Genomic DNA, 23,338 nt, shown 5'->3' on the forward strand with positions numbered 1-23,338 from the left:
ATACCTATCGAAATGTTGAAGAAATTTTTCAAATCGGACCATTCGTTAAAAAGTTATGCGTGATCAAAGTTTCTATCTCCATCTCCCTCGCACTCCCTATACCTGAGTAACGGGTATCTGATAGTCGGGGCACCCGACTATAGCGTTCTCTCTTGTTTTATTCTGCAACCTTTGATCCGCGAAGGAAATGTAGTAGTTTACATAGACGATATTGCTATAGGTTCGAAGACATTGAATGAACATTTTAAGACGGTAGGAAGAGTATTAAGAATTTTAGCAGCATATCGATTGGAAATTAAAATAAATAAATGCCAGTTCGCTTACAAAAGTATTGAATTTTTAGGATACACACTCAGTGAAAAAGGGATAAGTCCGAATAACGAGCATACATCAACTATTAAACATCTTCCGATACCAAAAGATCGCCATGGAATGCAGAAATGTTTAGGACTATTTTCTTACTTTAGAAGATTTATTCCGGCGTACTCAAAAATAGCAAAGCCATTGCAGGAGCTCACAAAAGCAGGTGTTAAGTATGAACTCAATGAGAATTGTATCAATATTTTTGAATATCTTCGTGAGAAATTAATTTCATTCCCTATATTATCTTTGTACAATCCAAATCGAGAAACGGAATTGCATTGCGACGCAAGTAGCGAGGGATTTGGTGGAATCTTATTACAAAAACAGGATGATAACAAGTTCCATCCAATAGCTTATTTTTCACAGAGAACAACAAAACTAGAGGCAAGATATGAAAGCTTTAAATTGGAAACACTAGCTGTGGTTTACTCATTACGAAAATTTAGAATATACCTAGAAGGAATTCCATTTAACATAGTAACAGATTGTAATGCAGTAGTTTTATGTCTAGGGAAAGGACGCCTTAATTCAAGTATTGCCAGATGGGCTTTAGAATTGGCGAATTATAATTATACACTTAAGCATCGTAGTGGAAAATATATGAATCATGTTGATACATTGAGTAGATACCCTTCAGCCTTAAATGAAAATTTTGAATATGAACCAGTATTGAATATCCAAGAAAGTGACAACAAAGACCAAATAGTTTCAGTAATTGACAATGACGACATCAATCTTCAGCTTCAGATAACGCAAAATAGGGATAATCTTATAGTAAAACTGAAAGAACAATTAGAACATGGAAATGTGAAAAATTTTATATTGAACGATGGAATAGTTTACAGATTAGGTGAGAAAGATATTGAATTGTTATATGTACCAGTTGAAATGGAATCCCATATAATTAGGAGAGTCCATGAAAATTTATGTCATTTAGGTACTGAAAAATGTTTGAAGGAAATATTGAGACATTATTGGTTTCCGAACATGAAATCTAAAATAGAGGCATTTATTGGCAATTGTTTGAATTGTATCATGTTTACAGTACCTACACATGCGAATAATCGAACCCTACATAATATACCCAAGCGACCAATTCCTTTTGATACATTACATGTAGACCATTTTGGACCATTGCCCTCAGTTATATCGAAAAAGAAACATTTGTTAGTGATTATTGACGGATTTACCAAATTTGTTAAATTGTTTCCTGTAAATTCAACGAGTACGAAAGAAGTCAATACGTGTTTTTCGAAATATTTTCAATATTACAGTCGACCACGTAGAATTATAAGTGATAGGGGTACGTGTTTTACTTCATTAGAGTTTGCCAACTTTTTATTAGAAAATAATATTGAACACGTTAAAGTAGCAACTGCGTCACCTCAAGCGAACGGTCAGGTGGAAAGAGTAAATAGAACAGTGAAAGCAATGTTAGCTAAGATAACTGAACCAATAAAGCACGAGGATTGGAGCAAACTACTGGTTAAGGCCGAATATGCCATTAATAATTCAGTACATTCAACGACGAAGGAATTACCATCAGTATTATTATTTGGAGTTCAGCAGAGAGGGTGTAATATTGACGCATTGACAGAATATTTAGATGATAGAAATGATAGACCACAGTGCGATTTAGGAAATGTCCGTAAGAATTCTTCAGATAAAATAGAACAGTCTCAGAAAAGAAGCAAGGAATATTATCAGAAAAATCACAAAAGTCATGTAGAATTCGAAGAAGGCGATTTTGTTGTAATGAGAAACATTGACACCACAATTGGTACAAATAAAAAATTTGTACCGAAGTACAAAGGACCATACGTCGTTAAAAGAATTTTGCCAAACGATAGATATGTTATAACTGATATTGAAAATTGTCAAATTAGTCAAATTCCCTATGATGGAATTGTAGAAGCATGTCGGTTACGAAAATGGGCAGATTGGCGTAATCAGTGTGAAATTAACTCCTAATAAATGTTAAGCTAACCTATATATATTTAAACAATTAATATCTAAATTATTAACCAAAATTTTACAACTTAACTTATTCTTTACAAATTATTTATATTTATATTTATTTTACTAAACGTAAGAACATTTTAATAATACTTATATAAACTAGAAACCCACGATCGAGGACGATCTAATTGTCAGGATGGCCGAGCTGTAAGCAGTGTATGATGATGTGATTAACATGTCTATAGCTATTTCTAAGTTATATTAATTAAGTACCAACATCCACATTTATGTACCAATCCCGCTGTTCCGATTTGATATAGAATTAAGTAAAACTAATATTGCAAAAGGCTAAGGATAACGTGAATATCAGAGAACGGTCATTTTACGATAAAACAGAGAAACAGAGTGACATTGTAAAAAGCACGCTAATATAAAATTAAAATAAAGTGAAATAAAAAGAATTAAAACTACGATAACAAAAATAATAAATGCCTTTGGTTTCATGCTTACCTAAAAATAACCTTAATGTTTTCTATGATAATTAATCTTTCTTTTTATTAATTTCATTATTGTATTTTCCGATAAACCTTCTCAGAACGACAATATTTAATTAATAAAGCTAATTACCCCTATATTTAATGACAGATCGTTTAACCAGACCTCCCTGAAGCGACCGCAATTCCTCAAATATATTTAATGTAGCCTACCGACCCAATCCTCCACCAATAATGCGTTGACCCCATCCATATTTATCCAGGCGCCGCAGGAGTAGCTCGACTTTGTTTCAATTAATCGTTAACCCTTCGGGCAGCTCGACGTTTGCTGCTGCGGTTGCCCAGTGCTTGCTTTATAAATATTTAAGACCATTAAACAGACAGCCCACACACATGCATGCATTCGTAATCCTGGCCAGGACTAAGCGTTTTATGGTCCTTGCCCTGTTTCCCCCGCCCGTTTGCCATTGTTGCCGTAGTTTTGTGTCCGTGGCTGGGGCCGAAGTTGAAATTCCCTTCCAAGGTCCCGCCATCGTAACCGTAATCGTCATCGTTATCGTGTGTACCTGGGTCCAATTGTTTTGCCATCATCAGGCAAAGCTGCAATGTCTGCGGCGGATGCCGAGGCTAATTTTGCGTAAAATGAGCGCCGAGCAGCCGCTCGAATGATTCATTATAGGTCCCAAGGGACCAAGGACTCGTTGTATGCGCATATATGCAAATGAACACCGAGGGGGAGGAATGGACCTTCCGGTACCTTGGGGCCACTGCACCCGCACAACGAATCAATCATAGATTGTCAACGGCCACGATTCGCTTTTGTCGGTGGCGTATACGTGATGTTGGCCACTCCCTGCGGACCCACTAATTGATTTATTGCCCCAAAATTAATTCTATCCCTGCACATTAATATTTATTGCACAAGCTGCGATTTCGATTACGACTCCGATTGTTCTTCCTTGTACCTTGTACCTTGACCTTTCACTTGGATTTTTGTCATGAATCCGCTTTTTGAATTATTTCCATTTTCGGATTTGCCCGCAGCATTTTTGTTCGCCCTCAAATTGCTGCCATGAATAAATGAGTTGCTCAAGCGGGCCGAGTACAAAAGCCTGGCTAACGAGTCCGTACAAACAATCTGTGGACTTTTGGAGAGGGAGTGATGCAGTACTGGGGTACTCACCAACCCACCTGCTATTTGCTGTTTTATAAAAGCAATACGCATATGCCCGTCATGCCAATGCAGCACTGTTATTTGCATTCACTCTTCTGCAGTGTTTGCCTCGGAGGGGATCCCCCCCTGCCCGCTTTCGCCTCCTTTAACCCTGTGGAAATCCCTGTGGAAAACCCTGAAAAGCGCTTGCAGGGCTTCTGGCTGGCAGCTCTTTAAGTTCTGCGGTCCGTCGCTGGCTTCAGAAAACTGAAGTTCTAACTAAACGACCCTCGGAATGGCGATGCAAGGCAAGCAAACCGAATTTCATCGAAATTGCCACACAAAAACAAAAAGTACAAACAATAACTGTTCATTATTTTCATATATATTTCCCCTTTTAAATTGGCAAATATTTCATACATGTTAATTGTTTAAGACTTTATGAAAAACCAGACACGAGCTTAAATATTTAAAACGACATGTAGGTGATTCACACAGAGAATTCAATATGAGATACAAGTTTCCAAATTGCCAACCAATTAAGGAAACATTTTTCCCAAGTGCATGTTCCCGAAATGAGCATTGACTGATGCCATTACAGGTGACCATTGAATGCATTTCCCAACCAAAGGCTTTTCCTTCACCAACTGCTCCGAATTTTCCCTTTTGGGTTTCGGTTTGTGGCAGAATTTCATTTCGGCGTGCATCTCGAATACTTGAATCGATTCCCAGAGAAATGGAATTTTTACATACCCATCGTGCTCATACATATTATTTAAGCATTTCTTTCATAATTCTCAGTGATTTTTGATTGGTATTTTGGTTTGGTTTTTACCCACTTTAAAGATTCCTCACCTACCCGTACTTAATTTTGTAAATGGCAAAGTTTATGAGCTGAGCCATTTGGGAGTACGTTTAGATTGTTGTTTGTTTGTTTGTTTTGTTTGCCAGCTGGATTCCTTTTAGGCGGAAATGAAATTTTTGCAATTTTACAGTTTTACTATTTTGCCGTAAAAGGGTTCTATGTTTTCTCTTCTGTTTTTTTTTTTTTTTGTTTTGAATGGGTGGGAATGGTTTTGAGTGGGCTATAAAAGCTTTTTTGCTTTTGCCGTTTTACAAATACCGGCGGGGAAGTCATAGAAAGTCATCGTCGCGTCGAGTAATTAGAAAATTAACCCCTGCCAGCAGGCCATAAATGAAAATGAAACAACAACTGTGTTTTCGCAATACGAGCAACTAACTAAACAACATCAACCGGCACTCCACATGGTCGCCACTTGGAAAAATCAGCCAGGCGAAGGCCACTTAGTGACTCTTTTTTTATTTGAAGGGAGGAGAAAAGCGTGAAATGAAACCGAACGAAAACAGGAAAAAATACGGGGGTTGTGTCATCGCTTTAATTAAAGTACACGTTAAGGTGCAGTTCGCGGCGGCTTTTATTTTATTTCTCTCGAATTTTATTTTTCGGCCAAGAAAAATTGGGGGTGTGTCCTTGGCGGCAGGTGCCTGTCCCATTATGGCAGGCGATTTTCGCACTTGAGGTTATATATCTGCGGCATATAGCTCTCTTAAATCCCGTCTCCTTCCATTTATTTTTACAGGGCTGGCCGTGTGCTACCAGCGGCAGTCGGTGAGCAACAACAATCACAACAACGCCGAGGCGAAGCCCACCCACGCACCCCCCTCGCACCATCCCCATGGCCACAAGTGGAACGAGCCGTACTTTGATCTCACCATGCCCAGGAACATCACATCGCTGGTGGGCAAATCCGCATATCTGGGCTGTCGTGTCAAGCATCTGGGCAATAAGACGGTGAGTCCCGGGATGACGCATTAAATCTACACATGCGAAATCCCAGAAAAATGTTACAAAAATGAATACAACATTTTTATATAGCCCAATTCATAAGATAAAAAATGATACGATAAGATAAGATAAGATAATATTATTTGCAGTCACTAGAAAATATTATTAAAGTCATACAACCTAATTATTAATTATAAGTCTTATCTATACGATACAAAATGGGTTTTAAAAACATACAACATTTACTTATTAACAGACAGTAGAAAATATTACAAAATAAATCGACTTTTATATAGTATATTTCATTTAAAATCTTTAACCAATTCACATCAAAAGTTTTTGAACGTAAGATTTTCTCCCAGAAATAAATACACCGTTAATGCAAGGTTTTGGTTTAATTTAGTTTTTTAGGAACTATATTTTTTGTTTTATTCAGTTAACATATTTTTGGGTTAACCTATTTCCCTGAGTGCAGGGAAAGTCAACAGGGAGACAACAGCCGGAAACATTTCGTATTAATAATCTTGATTTTTATTTACATTTAATAAACAAAGAGCTCCGAAATGGGGCGGCCGCAAGTGTGGCGAATGTGTCACCAAATATCCACTTAGACGGCCGCCACAGACACAGTGGTGTTATTAAATTTGCTGCCAGTTTATTATGTAATACGTGACAGCAGCCGACAAACACACACATGCTGACCACTCCGTACTTTGCCCTTTTTTTTCCCTAGGATGGCGTCACTTGATCCAACCGACCCAATTAAAGTCTATCCCAGTTGTTAGCCCTTAAGTTTCGGGTGCGAAACAAAGTGTTGCATTTCAGCGATCAAAATTAAATTGGTTGCCATAACAAAAGGGGGCGGTATGGGCGGATATATGGTTTCTGCCGCAGACACAATGCGGATATATTTGGCACGCATTTGCCAAATTCACGGCTGCCATTTTTCTGGGAAAGTTTGCAGGTGCTGGCAGGCCCGAAAACGTTGATTACGCTAAGCGATTTGGCCACCACGGTCATGGGGCTCATAGATTTCCTCCAGGCCAAATCCGCTTCCGCAATCAGTAAACTACACACACTCACATTCTCCAGTTAACTGGCCGCGCTCGGTTTTTGGCCAACAGTAAATTTATGGCCAGCCCAGGCTAAAGTTTACTTTCCAACTTTTTCGGGCTGCCTCGTTTTTTTTTTTGGGCTCTTTTTCTTGCTGCTATTGCAGAATTAGACAGGCGGGCAGGCAGGAAAGTGGAACTGCACAGATGGATGCCACACAGTTGGCTGCCTCTCTGTCTGTCTTTCGGTCTTTCAGTCTGTGTGTGTTATTGGTTAGACAGTTAGCCGCATAAACAAGGAGCCTCCACTAGAAACGAAATAATAAAACGAAAAAATAGAGGCAGACAAAAATTTGTATCAAATGTAGTGGGCAATGTCGAGTGAATGTCGCAGGATGGGGAGTATCATTTTCCGGGTCTGTCATGCGTTCCGCACACTAATTCCAAGTTGTATGAAAATTCAGTCTGTGAGCTGCATAAATTTTGCTTATTCTGTGATGGCGAATAAACCCCTCAAATAAATTTAAATCTGGCCTTTTTAAAGTCCGCAGAAGCGAGAATTAATGAACATCATCCTTTCCTCAGGTCGCCTGGATACGACATCGCGACCTGCACATCCTCACAGTGGGCACCTATACCTACACGACGGATCAGCGGTTCCAGACCTCCTACCATCGGGACATCGACGAGTGGACCCTGCAGATCAAATGGGCCCAGCAGCGGGATGCCGGGGTGTACGAATGCCAGATATCCACGCAGCCCGTGCGCAGCTATTCGGTCAACCTGAACATCGTGGGTGAGTAGCTACACCGGAAAAAAATATCTGGGCAATAAAAATATATTTACCAAAAAGAAAATCAAATGGCTTCTGTAATATTTAATAATGAAAGCATTATATTCTTACCTTACAAATACATATTGATTTGAAAATATAAACATAGTGTTACACAAATGATACCTTCATTTAATGATAATATCAAAAAGGAGCTTTGAACATTTTAATTTTGTCATTTATATATATCGCAATAATGATGATATGTAAAACCCAATTTACACTTTTAGCCATATTACTTGAATCTAAAAGCTGTCATATAATTTTGCACATTTAGAATTATCAGATAATTAATATTTTTATTTTAGGGACTAAAGGGACTTTAAGAGCTAAGGATTTACTTCATACAAATACAAATTATTCATATTATTTTTAATATATCTATTCAACATTTTGTCACTTGATTCTTATTAAATGTAGTCACTATTAAGCAATATTTTTTAAAGTGCATTTAAAAATCCACACATATTCCTGTTCTGCTCGCTAAACGTAATATACACATGCAGATACGAAAGAATTCAGAGCCTCTGTCAGGGGTACCTGTTTGTTTGGGGAATTTCGCATATTTTTCTGTATCGTTTTTGCATATTCATGCAATTTTCAAGAGTGTAAATTATGCACACTTGGCAATCGTCGCAGCAGGATACAAAAGCGAGTCGCGACTTCGCCGGTAAATATGACAGAGGAATTTTCCCAAATTCTTTCGGGCAGATTGATGGACTGACGTGAGCCATGACGCACACATAAACGGATATCGACAACAGACCATATTTATACAGGAATTAAGGTGTAGATAAAAAGGAAAGCTGACTGCGAAACAAAAACATTTCGCAGCCATATATTTTTACCGACAAAACATTCATTCCCACTTTAATCCTGGGGCCATATTTTGGTTGAATTATTTTTATGGTTTTTCTAAACCAACAGACAGCCCCTCACCAGATAAGCGAGCCTGGAGTGGAAAAAGCCAGAATACCAAATTTGAAATCGTGATTGGAAACGCAATTGGATTGAACAAAACTTTAAGTTTTTTTCTTAAAATAATAGCCAGCAAATTACGTATGCATTATTCAGCATGTGGACTTCACCCCCTTAATTAAAATGGACGGTGAAATTCTATTTTTGTTTTTAGGCCCGCCAGAGTACTTTAGTTGGCTAGTTTAGCGGTTTGCCCATTATAATTATTTAAACGATTTTCTATTTCTATTTATATATTTTTGGTTTCATATATTATTTGTTTTCCTTTCCCTTTGTTTTTATTTTTGGTTACCCCACGCCGACGATTCGATGGGCAGATCTGATTGACGCCGAGACCAGCGATATGATGCAGCAGTATTATAGCGACGACGCCTTCTATATAGCCGAGAATCGGGTGTATCAGTCCGGCAATGATGAGTTCGCCGGCATGTTCGGACCCATTCAGACAGTTGCGGGTTAGTCAAACTGTCGTAGAGTTGGTAAATGGGTTCAGAGTGTAGACAGACAGACCGCCTTTTTTGGCTGAGTGACAAGTCTGCTGCAAAAATAGAGGAAAAACTAAGGTGGCAGACGGAGATGAGAGCTCGGCTCGAGGGCTGCCATGCATGCATATTATTTTTTAATATTTTACAACGTTTTTCGTGCCAGCTGCGGTTGCGGTGCGGAGTCGGGTGTTTGCGGAGTCAAGTGCTGGGCGCCCCGGGCTGAGCACTTTTCTGGCTCATGACGAACAAATTGCTTTCCAACAAGCTTTTACCTTTTACCCACTAACTTTGCCAGCTTGTTACGGTTACTGTTACTCCACCTATTATTTTCTACCTTTTCGCAATTTTCCGGTCTCTTTTCTCTAGTGTTGCCGCAATTTGAGAGCCAAACTAAATTGCTAGATTGGCAAAAGCAATGTTTGCAATTGCAATAAAATGGAAAAGTTTTGTTGTTTTCGTTTGTTTCAAATTAACATTTTTTTGTAATACAGAATATTTTTAGTTAAATGTTATTCTATAAAATATTATTGGTTCATTATTTGGCATTTTCTAAACTCTGTAAGGTCTGCAAAATAAATATTTTTAAAGGTTCCCTTTGCAAATGTTTCCAAACAAAGGAATGTTCCCTCCAAAATTTTTTTATAATTTTATTTAAAAAAAATCTTTAATTTATATATTTAAAAAACTTCATTCTTAATGTCTTCGTTATAAATAAATGTATTATATGGGTTCACGATCAGGCTTCTATAATTTATTGAAATACCGACATTTATTACTCAAATTTGGGCACTTTTAGTTACCAGAAAATTAAAATCAAGCTATAGGGGAATCCAAAAGTTCATCACTGCCCCTTTCCCACTTATGGCCCAAGTGGCTCGCACATTTAATTATACCCAAAGCCTTTGCAATATTTATTTTTCCGGAGATGCTGCGACTTAGTCATTCAGGGTCAGTGTTTTGCAAAGGTTGGGGTATCCATCACTTTTTCCGTGGGGACAAAGGCTGGCATTGAAATTGCCTTCTTCGTAGAGGTTTCCTTTTTTGGGAGGTCCCGAGCTGTAGTAGCAGATGAGGATAAAGTGTATGTTCCACAGATCGTAGTCCCGGCCAGCGGCACATCCCATATATGCGCTCTGGTCGTTTATAATATTTCCAATCTCGCTTTCCACGTTTTCCGAGCCAATGTCGTCCATTTCGAAGAGCTCATCCATCCACTGTTCCGATAGGATTGTCATCTGCCTAACGTTTGATTGGCGAACCAGTGGCCTTGGATAGAAGTCCTCGGCGTAGTTGAAATGGGGATCGGCAAAGTCATCGGTGGCCAGGCAGGTGTCATCGGGAAGTTCCATTTCGCAGCGTTTCAGGTGATATTCAGCCACCACCGACAGGTAGTCGTCCCACACCAATTCCGGCATTTTTAGGGCAGGTGGGAGGTCAACAAACAAGCTGCTAGCCACGTCCTGGCGATATTCATTGTGGAGACCCAGCAGATACTGCTTAAATAGTTGCATATTAACCAGATCATGGAAACGCAGGCAGCTGTCCTCGAACATCTTAGGAAAATGGGTTTTGAACAAATAGAGTATAGAGTATAGACCATAGAGTACTTCCTTACCATGTTGTTATTACATCCAATATGCCGTTTGCCATGGCAGGACTTCACATCACAAAAGTCTATGGCCAAAATAGTTCTGAGGAACAAAAGAGGGCTCAGAAAACAACTCAACTGCAATCGTTGCATTTCAGTTAAAAACTACGAAGAAACTTTTAAGTGCAATGGAAGTTACGTAAAAAAAACGGGACTGCAAAATTGCCAAATGGTAAACAAATTGAACAAAAATATTATTATAATTTTTCAACACATAACAAGTAACATAATATAAACTGCTAACTAAATTATTTAATTTTGACATACAATTCAGTGTGGCAAGCAACTTTTTTTTGGTGTTGACTAATGAAGTTTTAAAGAAATAGTATTAACATTTCCTTAATAGTTCTTTTGTCAAAAAGCATTTTTAAAATACTTTTAATATTAGAATCAATTTGTAGGCAATTATAATTTTATATCCTTTACTTGCAATGTTAAAGCTTAATAACTAACAACAAAAACCCCAAGAACTTTGTGAGCACCCAATGAGAAAATTAAATTGTAAATTGTAGATTCACTTTCAATGCAGCACAAAATTAAGCTGTAGTCCATCTTAAAATCACATTCAACTTTGTGCAGCTTTGTCCTTTCCAAACTTTCCGTTCTCTGGTCACCTGATGGGCGGTAATCGATTATTTAACGTGCTGACTTTGACTGGCACGGCAGCTCCGACTACGAGCTATGGAAATTGGCAACAAAAGCCGAGTTGGACCGGATTGGCCTGGTCAGGAAGGTGGGACCGGGGGCGGGATGGGGGATGTGGGGTGACATGTCACTGGTTGCAGGCGATGTGCTGGAAATTGGGAAAACAAACCATTTTGGAATTTCACAACTCGTCAGAGACGAGAGCTGTGAACGGTTTCCTGATTAGGCGACGTAACGCAGTGATTAGCAGAGAGCTCGGGAATTTTTGTGATTTATAAAGGGAATGCGGAGTGCATTGCATAATGGTTGCCGTAATATTTCCCTCCCTCTCTCTCTTTCCATTCGCAGTGCCCACGGCCACCATTTTGGGAGGACCTGATCTGTATGTGGACAAGGGCAGCACCATAAATCTCACTTGCATCATCAAGTTCAGCCCGGAGCCGCCGACCCATATCTTCTGGTATCATCAGGATAAGGTAAATATATCTCTTAAAATCAATTTACAGGGGAAAAGTAAGCCAAAACCGAGGGGTGTTAGGGGGGAAAACCCAATTTAAGGTTTTCCTTTTCGGTGCCAAATTATCTTGCAATAATTGAGTTTGTGCGCAGTAAAAAACGCCAAAGTGTGTGGACGAGGGGGGAGGGGAAGGTTGAGGAGGCGGTGCCACGCCCAGCCAATTGCTGCGGGATAAACGTTTTTAACTTTTATGAGCTCTCGACTGGCGCCTTTCCAGTGAAATTGAGTGTGTGGGAGTGTGAGTTTGTTCGCGTTTGTTTACGCGTCGTATACGCAACGTATTTAATTTTGGCTTTTATGATTATGAGAAAACATGCTTTTGCATTTAGCTTAGCACTCACCATCCTGGCTGTTTGCAACGAGGGAAAATCGCTTTTAATATGACAACCTCCATTGCTTTTTTCCCTCCAGGTTCTCAGCGAGGAGACTTCGGGCGGTCGGCTGAAATTCAAGACCATCAAGTCGGAGGAGACCAAATCCATTTTGCTCATTTACGATGCGGATCTCCTGCACTCCGGCAAATACTCGTGTTATCCTTCGAACACGGAGATAGCCAGCATACGCGTCCATGTCCTTCAGGGTGAGTTTGTGTCCTTTTTCAACCGACTTTTTTTACGTGCGCTGTCAGGCTCTCTCTTTAAGGCCTTAATTGGATGCTCGAGTTTGATAATGTGGATTATACATTCATGCATCTGCTTGACCTCGATTTGTATGCATTAAACTTGCATCTCGTTCTCTCTTTGTTGGGCAAACTTTTGCGCAATTTATGAACTGGTGGCCACAACAGAAGTACACTCAAAAAAATGTGAATTTGAAGAGGTTCATAGAAAGCAAATTGTTCTAGTTTACAATTTTTTGGAAATCGTTGGCCTAGAAAAGGCATATAATATACATTAAAGGAATTACAACTTCAAAGTTTTCGAGCTAATTGAAGATTTTCGGCTAAAATAAATTTGATAAATAAATTTTTAACATATTTATTGTTTTGTTTTTATTTTAAGTAAGCTCCCGATCGTCACTTTTAAAGGTTATCATGTTAACAATATAAACTTTAAGCATTAGTTTTTTATCTTTTGGTGGAAAGTAAAACTTTTTTACTTTAAACATTAATAGTAGTAAAATTTAAAAATTATATGGCTCAGATGATTTTAAATTAGTATTCTATCTTGACAAAACTAAATAACTAACGAGGGTTCAGGCCTTTTGAGTTAAAAAATGTATGCAATTTTTTAAAACATATTTTGTCCTTGTCGGCATAACAAATCTCCGTAAGCTGCCTTTTTGGGGCCACTTCATTTCTGAAAGTAGAACCTTTTTGTGACGCAGACAAACTACAAATTGTTACTCATTCAGCGCAAATCTTGTGCCATCTCCCCACGACACGACAGCACCCTAACCATTTGCCATTTTCCATTTTCCATTCACCATTTCCCGTTTCCATTTCCCGGACAGGCGAGCGACCCGAGGCGATGCAAACGAACGCGGCACCGGCGGCCGTCGCCCTGGCCTGTTGGTCCTGTCACTTTGGAGAGGCCACGCAGGCGGTCAGGGTAATTAGCACAATGGTGGCGGCACTTGTATTGTTGGAGGCCTGCTCCTCCCTCCTCCTGCAGGGGGGAGGGGTGTGGGAGCAGGAGCAGGAGCAGGAGGACCCACTCGAATCAGGAGTGAGAGACAGGAGAAGCCGCGACCAGGCCAACAGGCTGACCCCAAGGATATCTCGACGACGTCCGAGGAGCGAGTCAATAATGGCAGCCGCATTGCACGGTGATAAATTAATGTCGCCCAGTTGGAATTCCACCGCCAATGCAGCCCCCAAATGCAGCAGAAATGATTTATAGGCGAACTTACGGGAGCAGCAGCAGCAGCATCTGAGGTCCTTCCGCCTGAGCTGCATGTAATACCTTTCTAAAAACCAACAAAAAAAAAGCAACTAATTATGCTAATGATGGAAGACGCCGTGCTGATGGCGCTGCTCCTCCTTCGCAAGTTGTAAGTAAGTGTGTTTCTAATTAAGTGGGCTGGGGATTAGTTAGTTAGGCGGAAATCAGAGCCATGTACATAAACTTCTCACGTAAATTGCCAGCACACTAGCGAACTTAGCTAAATGGAAAGCATTTCGAACGAATCATCAAATTAGAGAACTATATTAAAGTGGTTTGCTTATAGAGCCATGGCTAGGTGTTTAAAGAAATATTAAAGTAAATAAAATCGAAAATATGGAAAAAAGTATTGAGGATGTTTTCCAAAAAAAAATGTAATTCGATTTAAAAACCTAAGGTATAAACTAGTTTGTTTCTAGAAATGTAAGTAAAGAATTTAATTTGTATATAGTACTCAGCCACCTTAACTTCTGTTTTTGAATATCTACTGATTCCCAAAAGACCCCTGACTAGAAACTTAAGAATATACGTAGCGAATGTTTACTCAGATCGTTGTACATATTAAAGGGATTCGTTCTTGATTTGTGTGTGTTGTGCTTGGGTTACCCTGTATAGCCTAGAGTTTAAGCATTGTAAATATATAGACATACAAAGTAGCTAACTGTTTCGACACGAACTTCTTCGAAGGTTCCTAAACTAATTTTTGAACAAATTTACATGTCCACTTCGCCTCAATAATCTATGGTAACTCGGAGAATGCATGAGAAATTCCTGCCAAAAACACGACTCAGTTCGAAGTGCGACTTTCCGGGCTAACAATTTATTTAGAAGAATTTCTCCAAGTCATGTGGGCAGTTCCTGTTCCCATTTACATGCTCCTCGCAATGGGTTCATTGCTCCAGCTCTGCTCGAGCCCAATGAAATTTAGAGCTCCCATTTCAGCATGTCCGGTTGCATTTTTACGCCCTGCCCCTCCGGAAAAAATAGGAGGAAAAAGGGAAGACAGAACTGGCAAGTCACTTTTCACTCTTGTCAACAAAATATTTGCATTTCCATTTGCCAAGGCGGTCGAAGTCGAAGTCGAATGTGTTCAGGTTGGGTTTGTCTTGGCGAACTTTGTCCGGTAAATCGACCCGAGACTCCTTCGTCCTGTGGCACTTTTAAAAATGTATGGCCCATGCCCGGGACATTGGGAACCCATTGCCTGTGAGGAGCTGGGTTTAACTGATCAAAATTGTAAATAAACCTGCATATATACCATATGAATAAACTATAAACTGTACTCAAGTATTTGTGTGGTAGTCATACATTACATATTAAAACACACATAAAAATGCACACTGACATCGCGAATCGGTCATATATATATACATATAAATATATGGATTTATATACGTACACGAATGTATCGATATTAAAAATGTAAACCCAACGCATGCAAAATTAGTCGCGACATGTAAATGAATGTTTAATGGGTAAATTAATGTTGCCATAAGCGAGACAGAAAAAACCATGAATATAATTGCAATTAAGCAAATAAAATAATATATGTATGTTATAAGCATAATAAGGGGAAAAATAGCGAGTATTATTACAGAAGCCGAAAAGCAGAAAACGGAAACAAAACCAAAAAAACAAAAAAAAAACCAAACTCTGTTGACTTTTGTTGCAAACAAAATGGCAACGCATTATAAAGATTATGAAATTGTTTTTAATTTTTAAGCGACGTAGCCACGTAAATATGGAAATCGGTATGAAAAATTTCAATAAAGTTTTTTTAGTTATTACCATCCAATGATAAATATGTATAACAAAAGCCCGACTTGTCTTTGATTTTTGCCTTGGATGGGGAGTTTGGATTGGGTCCACCACATGCTGTTTGGAATCCTGGTAAGATTTATGCAAATACTTCCCGTTGCCATTCATGCATTTAGCCTGGGAATTTTAATGGGCCACACGCACAAGACCACAGACAATGGAATTTTCGGAGGTGGCCCTACGGGGGATTGCAAGTTTTCTCCACTGTTTTTAGAGGGGGGGGTGTGGCATTTTCCATTTTTCAGCCTAATAAAGCCGCAATGCAAAAGGCAGGAAAAACTGAAGGCAAGAAGAATGGGCATTAAGTGCCTAGCTGGCAGCTGTCCCCACGAATCCTAGTGGGCCATGTGTGGCAGGACCCTGTTTGCGCTTTGGTAAGACATCAAAAGCCGTTAACATAAAAGTTTATTATATGACAAGTAAGTATGTATCTGCCTGTGTGTCCTGGCCCGAAATATCATGCCAAAAAGTTTAATAGCGCACAACGCGTCAACCCAGGACTCCTTCCCCACCCCGCTTTTCCCCTCGAATCCATTGAGTGGAAAGCGTAAGGAGCGAATAAGGCGCATAAGGCTCATGAAGCGGAAAGTTACCCCTCCCCCCTTTAACCGGAAAGACAGTATTACCCGAGATGATGACGACGATGATTGGGATACTCTGGTTTCGGTTTCGGTTTCGGGACCACATCCGCGTATGCAAGATGGATGGACTGCACAAGTCGATAAATCGGTGGATCTGCACAGGAAGCTTTAAATTTCTTTGCGGGGAAAAGTATAAATGGAAAATACAATATCCGAAAATAATATTGGGAATACAGTTCATCATAAAATACAAGAAAAATGAATCGAAGAATTTTATATATGTATATGTGAGGCATACAAATTTAAATAAAATAGTATGTAAATAAATTTTTTTTTAAATATATGTTTGACACACCATTAAACACATACATTTTATGGATACAATTTGTTTTTAATATTATAAAACAATGTAGAGCTTTTAAACTTAAGGTGGTAAGTAAATATTCTTTGTTTACCAAGAACTAAATCCATTCTTTTCTAGACTTTATATGTCCTTGCATAAATGAAAGATATTTTCATACAGTGTCAGTTCGTAGCAATCTATAAAACATTTTCTTTTATGGTACACATCTTAGTGCCAAACTTAGATACACCTTATATTTATTAAACCATCGCCTGATGCTCATTCTCTGTGGGAAAGCCCCCAAAAAAAGGCGCCAACGCAATTGTCGGATATTACCTTTAATTGCGCATTGCTCGGGCCACAGATGTCGAGCGGAGTGCAGATGAAAGCCGGAATGCCCGGGGAATGTGGCACACAGTTGGGTCCGAGGAAAGGCAATCGACAAAAGGGAAAATAAATTATCATCATTGTGACATTTTCATTTGTCAACGTAATTTTCCCTGTGTCGCATTCCTGGGCTGCCTAAAAGGACACTACACTCTCGCTGTACCCAGTGCCGTGCCGCAGGATCAACATTAACGTTTTGAAAAAAGTCTGGCAATTTGGCCAGGAATTTCACTTCACTTTGACTGGCGAAAAAAAATAAAAGCGTTGGCAAACAGAGACACGTTCGCCTTTTATGTGCCGACTCCTGTGGAGACCCTTAATATTGCCGCGTACATTTTTAATGCGAAAGTATGATTTGATTTTATTTGGCTCAGCCACACATTTGTTTCGTCTGCATCAAAAGTTCAAATTTAAACTCGCATATTGAACATAAATCAAACGTCTAAGGCCTCAACTGCACACACAGCCTGGTGTTTGTGTCTTTGCGAAAATCCAGTACATAATTTATTGACATGACTGTGAGTCCTGGCAGGACCAAAGCCCTGTCAAGAACTGCCGAATATTGTCCTCCAGCTGCCAACTGGAATATTGTACATTATTTCACTGATCCCCTCGACCATTCAACGTGTTTGTGGCATTGTCAAAGCGAATGCCAATGGCCAATTCAAATTGCAGCAAAGTGGCGAGTTAAATGCATTCGTATGCAGGTTTTCCCATTGAATTGTTTCGATTTAAGCTGCTTGAGCCTGACTTCCCCTGGTCAAGTTTCCAAATTTTCCTCTAGGTAAGCAAACAATTTATTAACCCCTCATTAGTGCTTACATGGAGCGTTATCAATAAGTTTAATTACTTCCACATTCTTTAAATATTCCTCTTAAAAAAAACAACAAAGAAGAAAATAAAAAAAAACAAATTTGTTGGCTATATTGTTTACACATGTAATGAAATTTCTGTGGTTATTCGCCAGGGAAAACAAGGGGTTATGGTCCGTTTCCCTTGGAAATTATTTTGGCGCCAGTGTTTCAGCCAAATTTCTCATTTTCCTGCTTTAAAAATAGCAAATTAATTATATTTCACGCAGCGTTGTCGACAGCGACAACGGAAAAAAAATAAAACGCTGGCTCATAATTAAATTTTGCATTTTTACGTGAGGAGTGGAAAATAGGGGTATGTGGGCTTTTATTACGTATACGTATGGATGTGCGGTTTTTTGGGCCGGGGGAAGTAATACGGCTTTGATTAGGAAATCGGTTTAAATGGGTTCGCCCTCGCTAACTGTTTGTTTTGTTGTTCTGCTTTTTGTTTGTCTGGAATTTCGTTTTTAAATTTTTCTATGTGTTCTTGTGGTTTTGGTTTTCGGTTTCAATACTAATGTGTGTGTGTGTGAGCCAGTTTTAGCCGAGAATTGCTTTTTGAATATGTGCGACATTGTTGCCGTTGTCTCCATAAATGGATAACCGAGCTGGTCTGAATTTGTTGCTCACTCTGTGCCCACTTTGGGCTGTCATTTTTGCGGTCAACACTCCCACTCCCAAAAGCGCTTGAAAACCCCGCCCGGAAAAGCCCTCCTAATGCAATTTGTCATTTTCAATTTTTGTTTCTTTGGTTCTCTGGCTTTTGTCTCAAATGGAATTTTTGGCATTTCGTTCACATAAATTAGGCCTGACCGACGTCCGTCCCCCCGTCTTTCCTTGTTTATTTTGGCTGTAGCTGTTGCTATTGCTATTGCCATTGCCAGAGTTGCAGTCCTAAATTGCTGTATAAATAATTATTTTTCCCATTTTGTTTGAAAGCAAATTGTTTACTCTTCGCATATTTCTGCAACTCGTTTGCTGTTGGCAATTTCATTAGGAGCTGTGACTGCAAGTTAAAGGAGAGTCACGGTTACACGAACGCTGTCATAATCGTTAATCCATATGGCCATCTGATCTGGGCTCTGCCACAAGTTAACTCGATTTGCTGGCAACTGTCGTTCTTGGTCAATTTAAGTTGGCATCAAATGCAATTACCCATCTGCACTCTGTTCGTGTCTGTGTGTGAGTGCCCCATTATACGGGTGGATTGGTGGAGTTTCCAAATCAGGGGCAATAATTCCTGACTTGGATGAATTAGACTGGCTTTATTTTATGTCAGAATGTCATACCTCGTTGAATATGTTATGACATTTTCAATCAGTGGGCATTCACAGCTGATGAATTTTATTTTCGCAACAAATAATGAAGTTAAGCTTTATTCAAAATTTCAATTTCGGTAAAAAAGAAACTGTTTAGCTGAAAAACAAAATTAGTCTTGAATTGTTAGTTAAGGTCTTTAGAACAGTTGTTCTTACAGCTCTGCGTCCTATTTTTGCTAAGTGTAGACCAAAATCAACAAAAAAAATTTTATTATTGCCGAAATTCCGAAGAATATAACTTAAGTTTCTGTTTTTTGATCAAAACAATGAAAAATAATGGTCAAATGTTGAAATGCCATACCTCGTCGAATTCGTAATGAAATTTTGAATCGATTGGCATTAAAAGCTAATAAATGTTATTTTTGTTCAATTTTCATTAAATATCATGATGTAGCCCCTTATTAAAAAAGGAAAAATCAATCAACAAATAAATTATTTCAAATCAGCCTGGAATCGAAAGTTTATTTCCTCTAAATATTTATTTAAGTACTGGAATATAAAACCTTACTTAGCCCCATAAATATAACCTTGATCTGGCTAAAATATATGTAAAGAACATCAAAAATATTATTTTAAATCTCAATCAGTTTAATTCAGTTAACCGGGCCTGGACATGCCCATCTTGTCATTATCCCTTCGCCGTAGTTCGAATTATGGGCTGTCAGGCTGGATGAAAAATCCCCGGCCCTGGTGTGCATTTAATGCCATTTAAGCCGGACCTTTTCCGAGCGGACAGTGTCCAATTGCTGGGCACTTAACTGAAATACAATTTTTATGGCCACGCGCGGAGGAGGGGGTGGGGGGAGAGTCCTGGAGAAAGAGATCCTGGGTGGTGATGGCCTCACTCCTTCTGTCACTTTTATAGCATACTTTTGCGCGTCGCTGAGCGCTCGAGTTGCGACATTTCGCACATCCTTGTGACTGCATAATTCTGTCGTACGGCACGCCGGCATATTCTCATCTTTCGTTTGGATTTTGCATGATTTACTCTGATTTCAGAAGCCGTCTCCTTCGCTCCATTCAGACTGCTTTTGTAGTTTTATCACACACTTGACCCATAAATCAAACATGTGTAAATGTTTTCACTTTATATGCACACTCATACATGCACATCAAATGCTTTGGCCGCCTCTATCTATCTATTTTCCTCGTTTTCCCTGGCGAGCGGATAGAGTGGAGCAAGGTCCTTCGTCCTGGCAGCTCGTCCTCCATTTCGTGCGTGTAAACGAAGTAGAGAAGCGTGTAAAATATGCCGCAAATAGCTGGCTTCTTGTTATTCCCAATCCCGCCTTATTTATATATGTGTATTTATGTCCTTCGTTTCTCCTGTCCTTCGTTTCTCCCCAGAGTTTGCTGTCAATCCCTTTTGATGGGCCACTGACATTTTCGGCGGCCTGTCATGCCGTTTTTGTGCGAATTTTTATTGGCTTAGTGGGCACAAAGTAAAATGAGTTTCGGGCATAAATTTCGCATATATACACATATCCATTTTTTTGGGCTTTACTAAATAACCGAAACAAGCCAACACAGGCCGCTAATTGTGTCAAAAAAAAACCGAACATATTTTTATCAAATTGTATTTTAAGCGGGCTGCCTTTGGTGGCCAAACTCAATTTGTTGCTATTTAAATTTGCACTCTTTGCATTCGCCGCTAATGACGATGTTGGCGGTGTGATTTTATGAATTGAATTTATCGCTCAACTCAATTAAATTAGCATGGTTAGGTGTGATGTATGGGCGTGTGGTGGGCAGACAAATTGTTGCCACATTCTCACTTATGCATAGCATAAATTCTGGCTAAGAAATGGCCGCAATTTGTTTGGCTGGCATGTTCAGCACCAGCTGCAACTTTGTGACCCAGGAAGTTGACCCTGAATCTGGGTGCCAGCACCCCAACCCGCTCTCCGGTGTCCAAGGATCCGTGCTGATGTCCTGGCACCCGACAACCGACAACCATCTGCAACATCACGTTTGTGTCATAGTCATTATAACGCCACTCAGGCAGCGTTAGGGCCACTAAAAGTTATATGTGCCACTCTCCGCAGGAGATGACCTCCTTCCAGCTGCAGGCAGCAAAATGCAGGACGGGCGGAGTCGAGTTCTGGTCGGGAACTTTTTCCATTTTACGCTCGACAGCCTTTTAAAATGTAATTTTTGCCTAATTAGCAACAAACAACGAGACAAAGTCTTCGAGTCTCTTATTTTGACTTCGCTTCTGGGTGACGCTGCTTTTACAGTGCAAAAAATTTTAAAATGTGTTAAAATTACATTTAAAGTTTTTCTTTTATTGGTATTCAGCAAACAAGCAAGCTTACAAAAATTAACAAAGTTGCTCAATACTTTCTGGAGCCTTCCTTATTTAAATATTATTTCCTTAAGATTTTATTTAAGCTTTTATTTAAATTTAGAAAATGTTTATGTAAAAAATGATTAAAGTGTTATAATTTTGAACAACTTTAAAAATAAAACTTTAGCACTTTAAAATCTATTACACAGGGATTCATGGATTCGTTTACAAACAATAATAATTTGTTTAAATATAAAAAATTTCACATAAAAAATTACCTACCCACTCGATTTGGATAAAAAAAAATGGGTACTAAAAAACAATTTTACAGTTTTTTACCAATGGTAAAGCGAATATCAATTATATAAATATTATTTAGTTAAATAGGGTTGAGAAGCACATATATTCAGATTATATTTTTGTCATAAGCAGAATATGATATCGCAAATGACATTTATTTGATTATATAGTATATGTAATATTGATTACTACCAAGTTTCAAATTATCTGGTTGCCGTGTTCTCGAGATGCCGGCCCTTTTGGCCCTGATCTGTCATGGCTTTGGCGGCTTTGTCTCGGCGCACGGTTGGCTCAGCCAAATCTAATTTGCGCCTTAGCAGCTGCTCAGAGCATGGCGACAGATGACCTTGGCGCAGTATGAAATAGGAACCCAAGACCGCCGCCCAAAACGCCTTAAACGGATCCCAAGACTCGCAGACAGCGAACCCTGCGGGGGAATTAAAGCCATTCTGGCTGATGGATTGCAGGGGTCTCGGCTTACTTTCACCCCCTCCCACTGACCATGTTTTGCTTTCATCATCCTTTCTCCTGGCGTTTCACAATAATAAACAACAGCGAAATAGAAATGAGTATTTCACATTCGCACGTAAACAACGCATTGAGTGGCCAAAAAATGGGGGCGTTCCTAATCCACATTCAGCTTGCCAAGGCATGAACGGATAAATAGGGTGGACTTGGATGAGATTATAATTGTAAGTCCCTAATTTCCATTACCTTAATTTTATTTGTAAAGGTTAGATTTTGGAAAGTCCAAAATTTACTTAAATTTAATGTGATTTAAGCCATATTTCCTTATCTTGTAAACAAAGTCTTTAAGCACACTCATTCATAAATAACTTCCTTTGCATATAACCTAACCAAAACCTTTATTTTAAATTTATAAAAGACTAATAAAATTTTAATTTTATTCATGTTTTAATTTGTCAGTAGGCAGAAAATTAAATCAATTGAAATGTTTAGTCAATGTATGTAAATAATCCACTATAATTCAAATGTTGTTCTCGACAGATTACTTGGCAGTTCAAATTAGTTCAAACGAATATTTGCATATAATAAATTGGCTAAAGCAAAACTGTGTATGAATTAATACAATTTTAATGCAAGAAAATCCTTTAACTATTTAATTTTCCTTTGACTTTTCTGCATTCCGACAAAAGATTGCCTAATATTGGCAGAAAATCCGTATGAATGTAAATTTAATTGCTTAGAAAAGGCAATAGTGCAAATGACTGAATCTTTTGATAGTCATTAAAGTCTTGTTCCTTTTTATTGTTTTCACTTTGTTTTTGAATACCTAAAAAGGTCCACCCAGAAGGAAAACTCTCCCAATTTTCAGTTTTCCTCCGCTTTTCCCCCGTTTTCTTCGCACCAACCACCTTAATCCGGTGGCCCGGCTAATAAAAGTAAACATTTCTTTCCGCGTGACTAAATACCTTTCACTTGCTGTCGCTGTTTCTGTCGCTTATGCCGGCCACGCCCCCTCGTACCACCGCCCAACGCCCACCGCCCATCACTTGACTTGCCGCTTGGCCCCTTTTATTAATCGCGTGTCGAGGCGCGTCATGCGTCGGCAATATGAAATAGAATTTTGCAGCTTACAGTTTTCTTCAGCTTTTGTTATTGTTGGATGGGT

At 39.0% G+C, this 23,338-nt stretch overlaps 2 protein-coding genes across 3 annotated transcripts in view; one reads left to right on the forward strand and one right to left on the reverse strand.

Moving 5' to 3' along the window:
* The window catches only part of LOC108051808, a 47,971-nt gene extending 32,365 nt beyond the window's left edge, over nt 1–15,606 (forward strand). The window contains 7 exon segments of the mRNA XM_017134028.2: nt 5,571–5,782; nt 7,414–7,624; nt 8,956–9,093; nt 11,765–11,892; nt 12,345–12,513; nt 13,386–13,553; nt 13,556–15,606. Coding sequence (XP_016989517.2) covers nt 5,571–5,782; nt 7,414–7,624; nt 8,956–9,093; nt 11,765–11,892; nt 12,345–12,513; nt 13,386–13,553; nt 13,556–13,704 — 1,175 coding nt within the window. The 3' untranslated portion in view covers nt 13,705–15,606.
* Nucleotides 9,853–11,354, reverse strand: LOC108051809 (antigen 5 like allergen Cul n 1). Of its 2 annotated transcripts, XM_017134033.1 has the most exons (3): nt 10,911–11,354; nt 10,739–10,849; nt 9,853–10,676 (listed from the first exon to the last, which is right to left on the reverse strand). In XM_017134033.1, the coding sequence occupies exons 1-3, from the start codon at nt 11,034–11,036 to the stop codon at nt 10,059–10,061; spliced, it is 855 nt and encodes a 284-aa protein (XP_016989522.1). In that variant the 5' UTR covers nt 11,037–11,354; the 3' UTR covers nt 9,853–10,058. The 2 variants fall into 2 exon arrangements, with proteins under 2 accessions (XP_016989522.1, XP_016989523.1); XM_017134034.1 differs by having other exon boundaries at nt 10,739–11,354.
* Nucleotides 15,607–23,338: the final 7,732 nt, after the last annotated feature.

The sequence above is a fragment of the Drosophila rhopaloa genome, unplaced genomic scaffold (assembly GCF_018152115.1).
Source record: "Drosophila rhopaloa isolate 14029-0021.01 unplaced genomic scaffold, ASM1815211v1 contig_163, whole genome shotgun sequence".
Taxonomy (NCBI): domain Eukaryota; kingdom Metazoa; phylum Arthropoda; class Insecta; order Diptera; family Drosophilidae; genus Drosophila; species Drosophila rhopaloa.

Bases quoted from the DNA above. Each gene is read 5' to 3' on its own strand.
- LOC108051809 (XM_017134033.1), bottom strand. From the start codon at position 11,036: ATGTCAAAATTAAATAATTTAGTTAGCAGTTTATATTATGTTACTTGT. The intron at 10,850-10,910 runs GTAACTTCCATT...CAACGATTGCAG, and splicing joins TGCAGTCCCGTTTTTTTTAC to TTGAGTTGTTTTCTGAGCCC. The intron at 10,677-10,738 runs GTAAGGAAGTAC...CATTTTCCTAAG, and splicing joins TTGGATGTAATAACAACATG to ATGTTCGAGGACAGCTGCCT.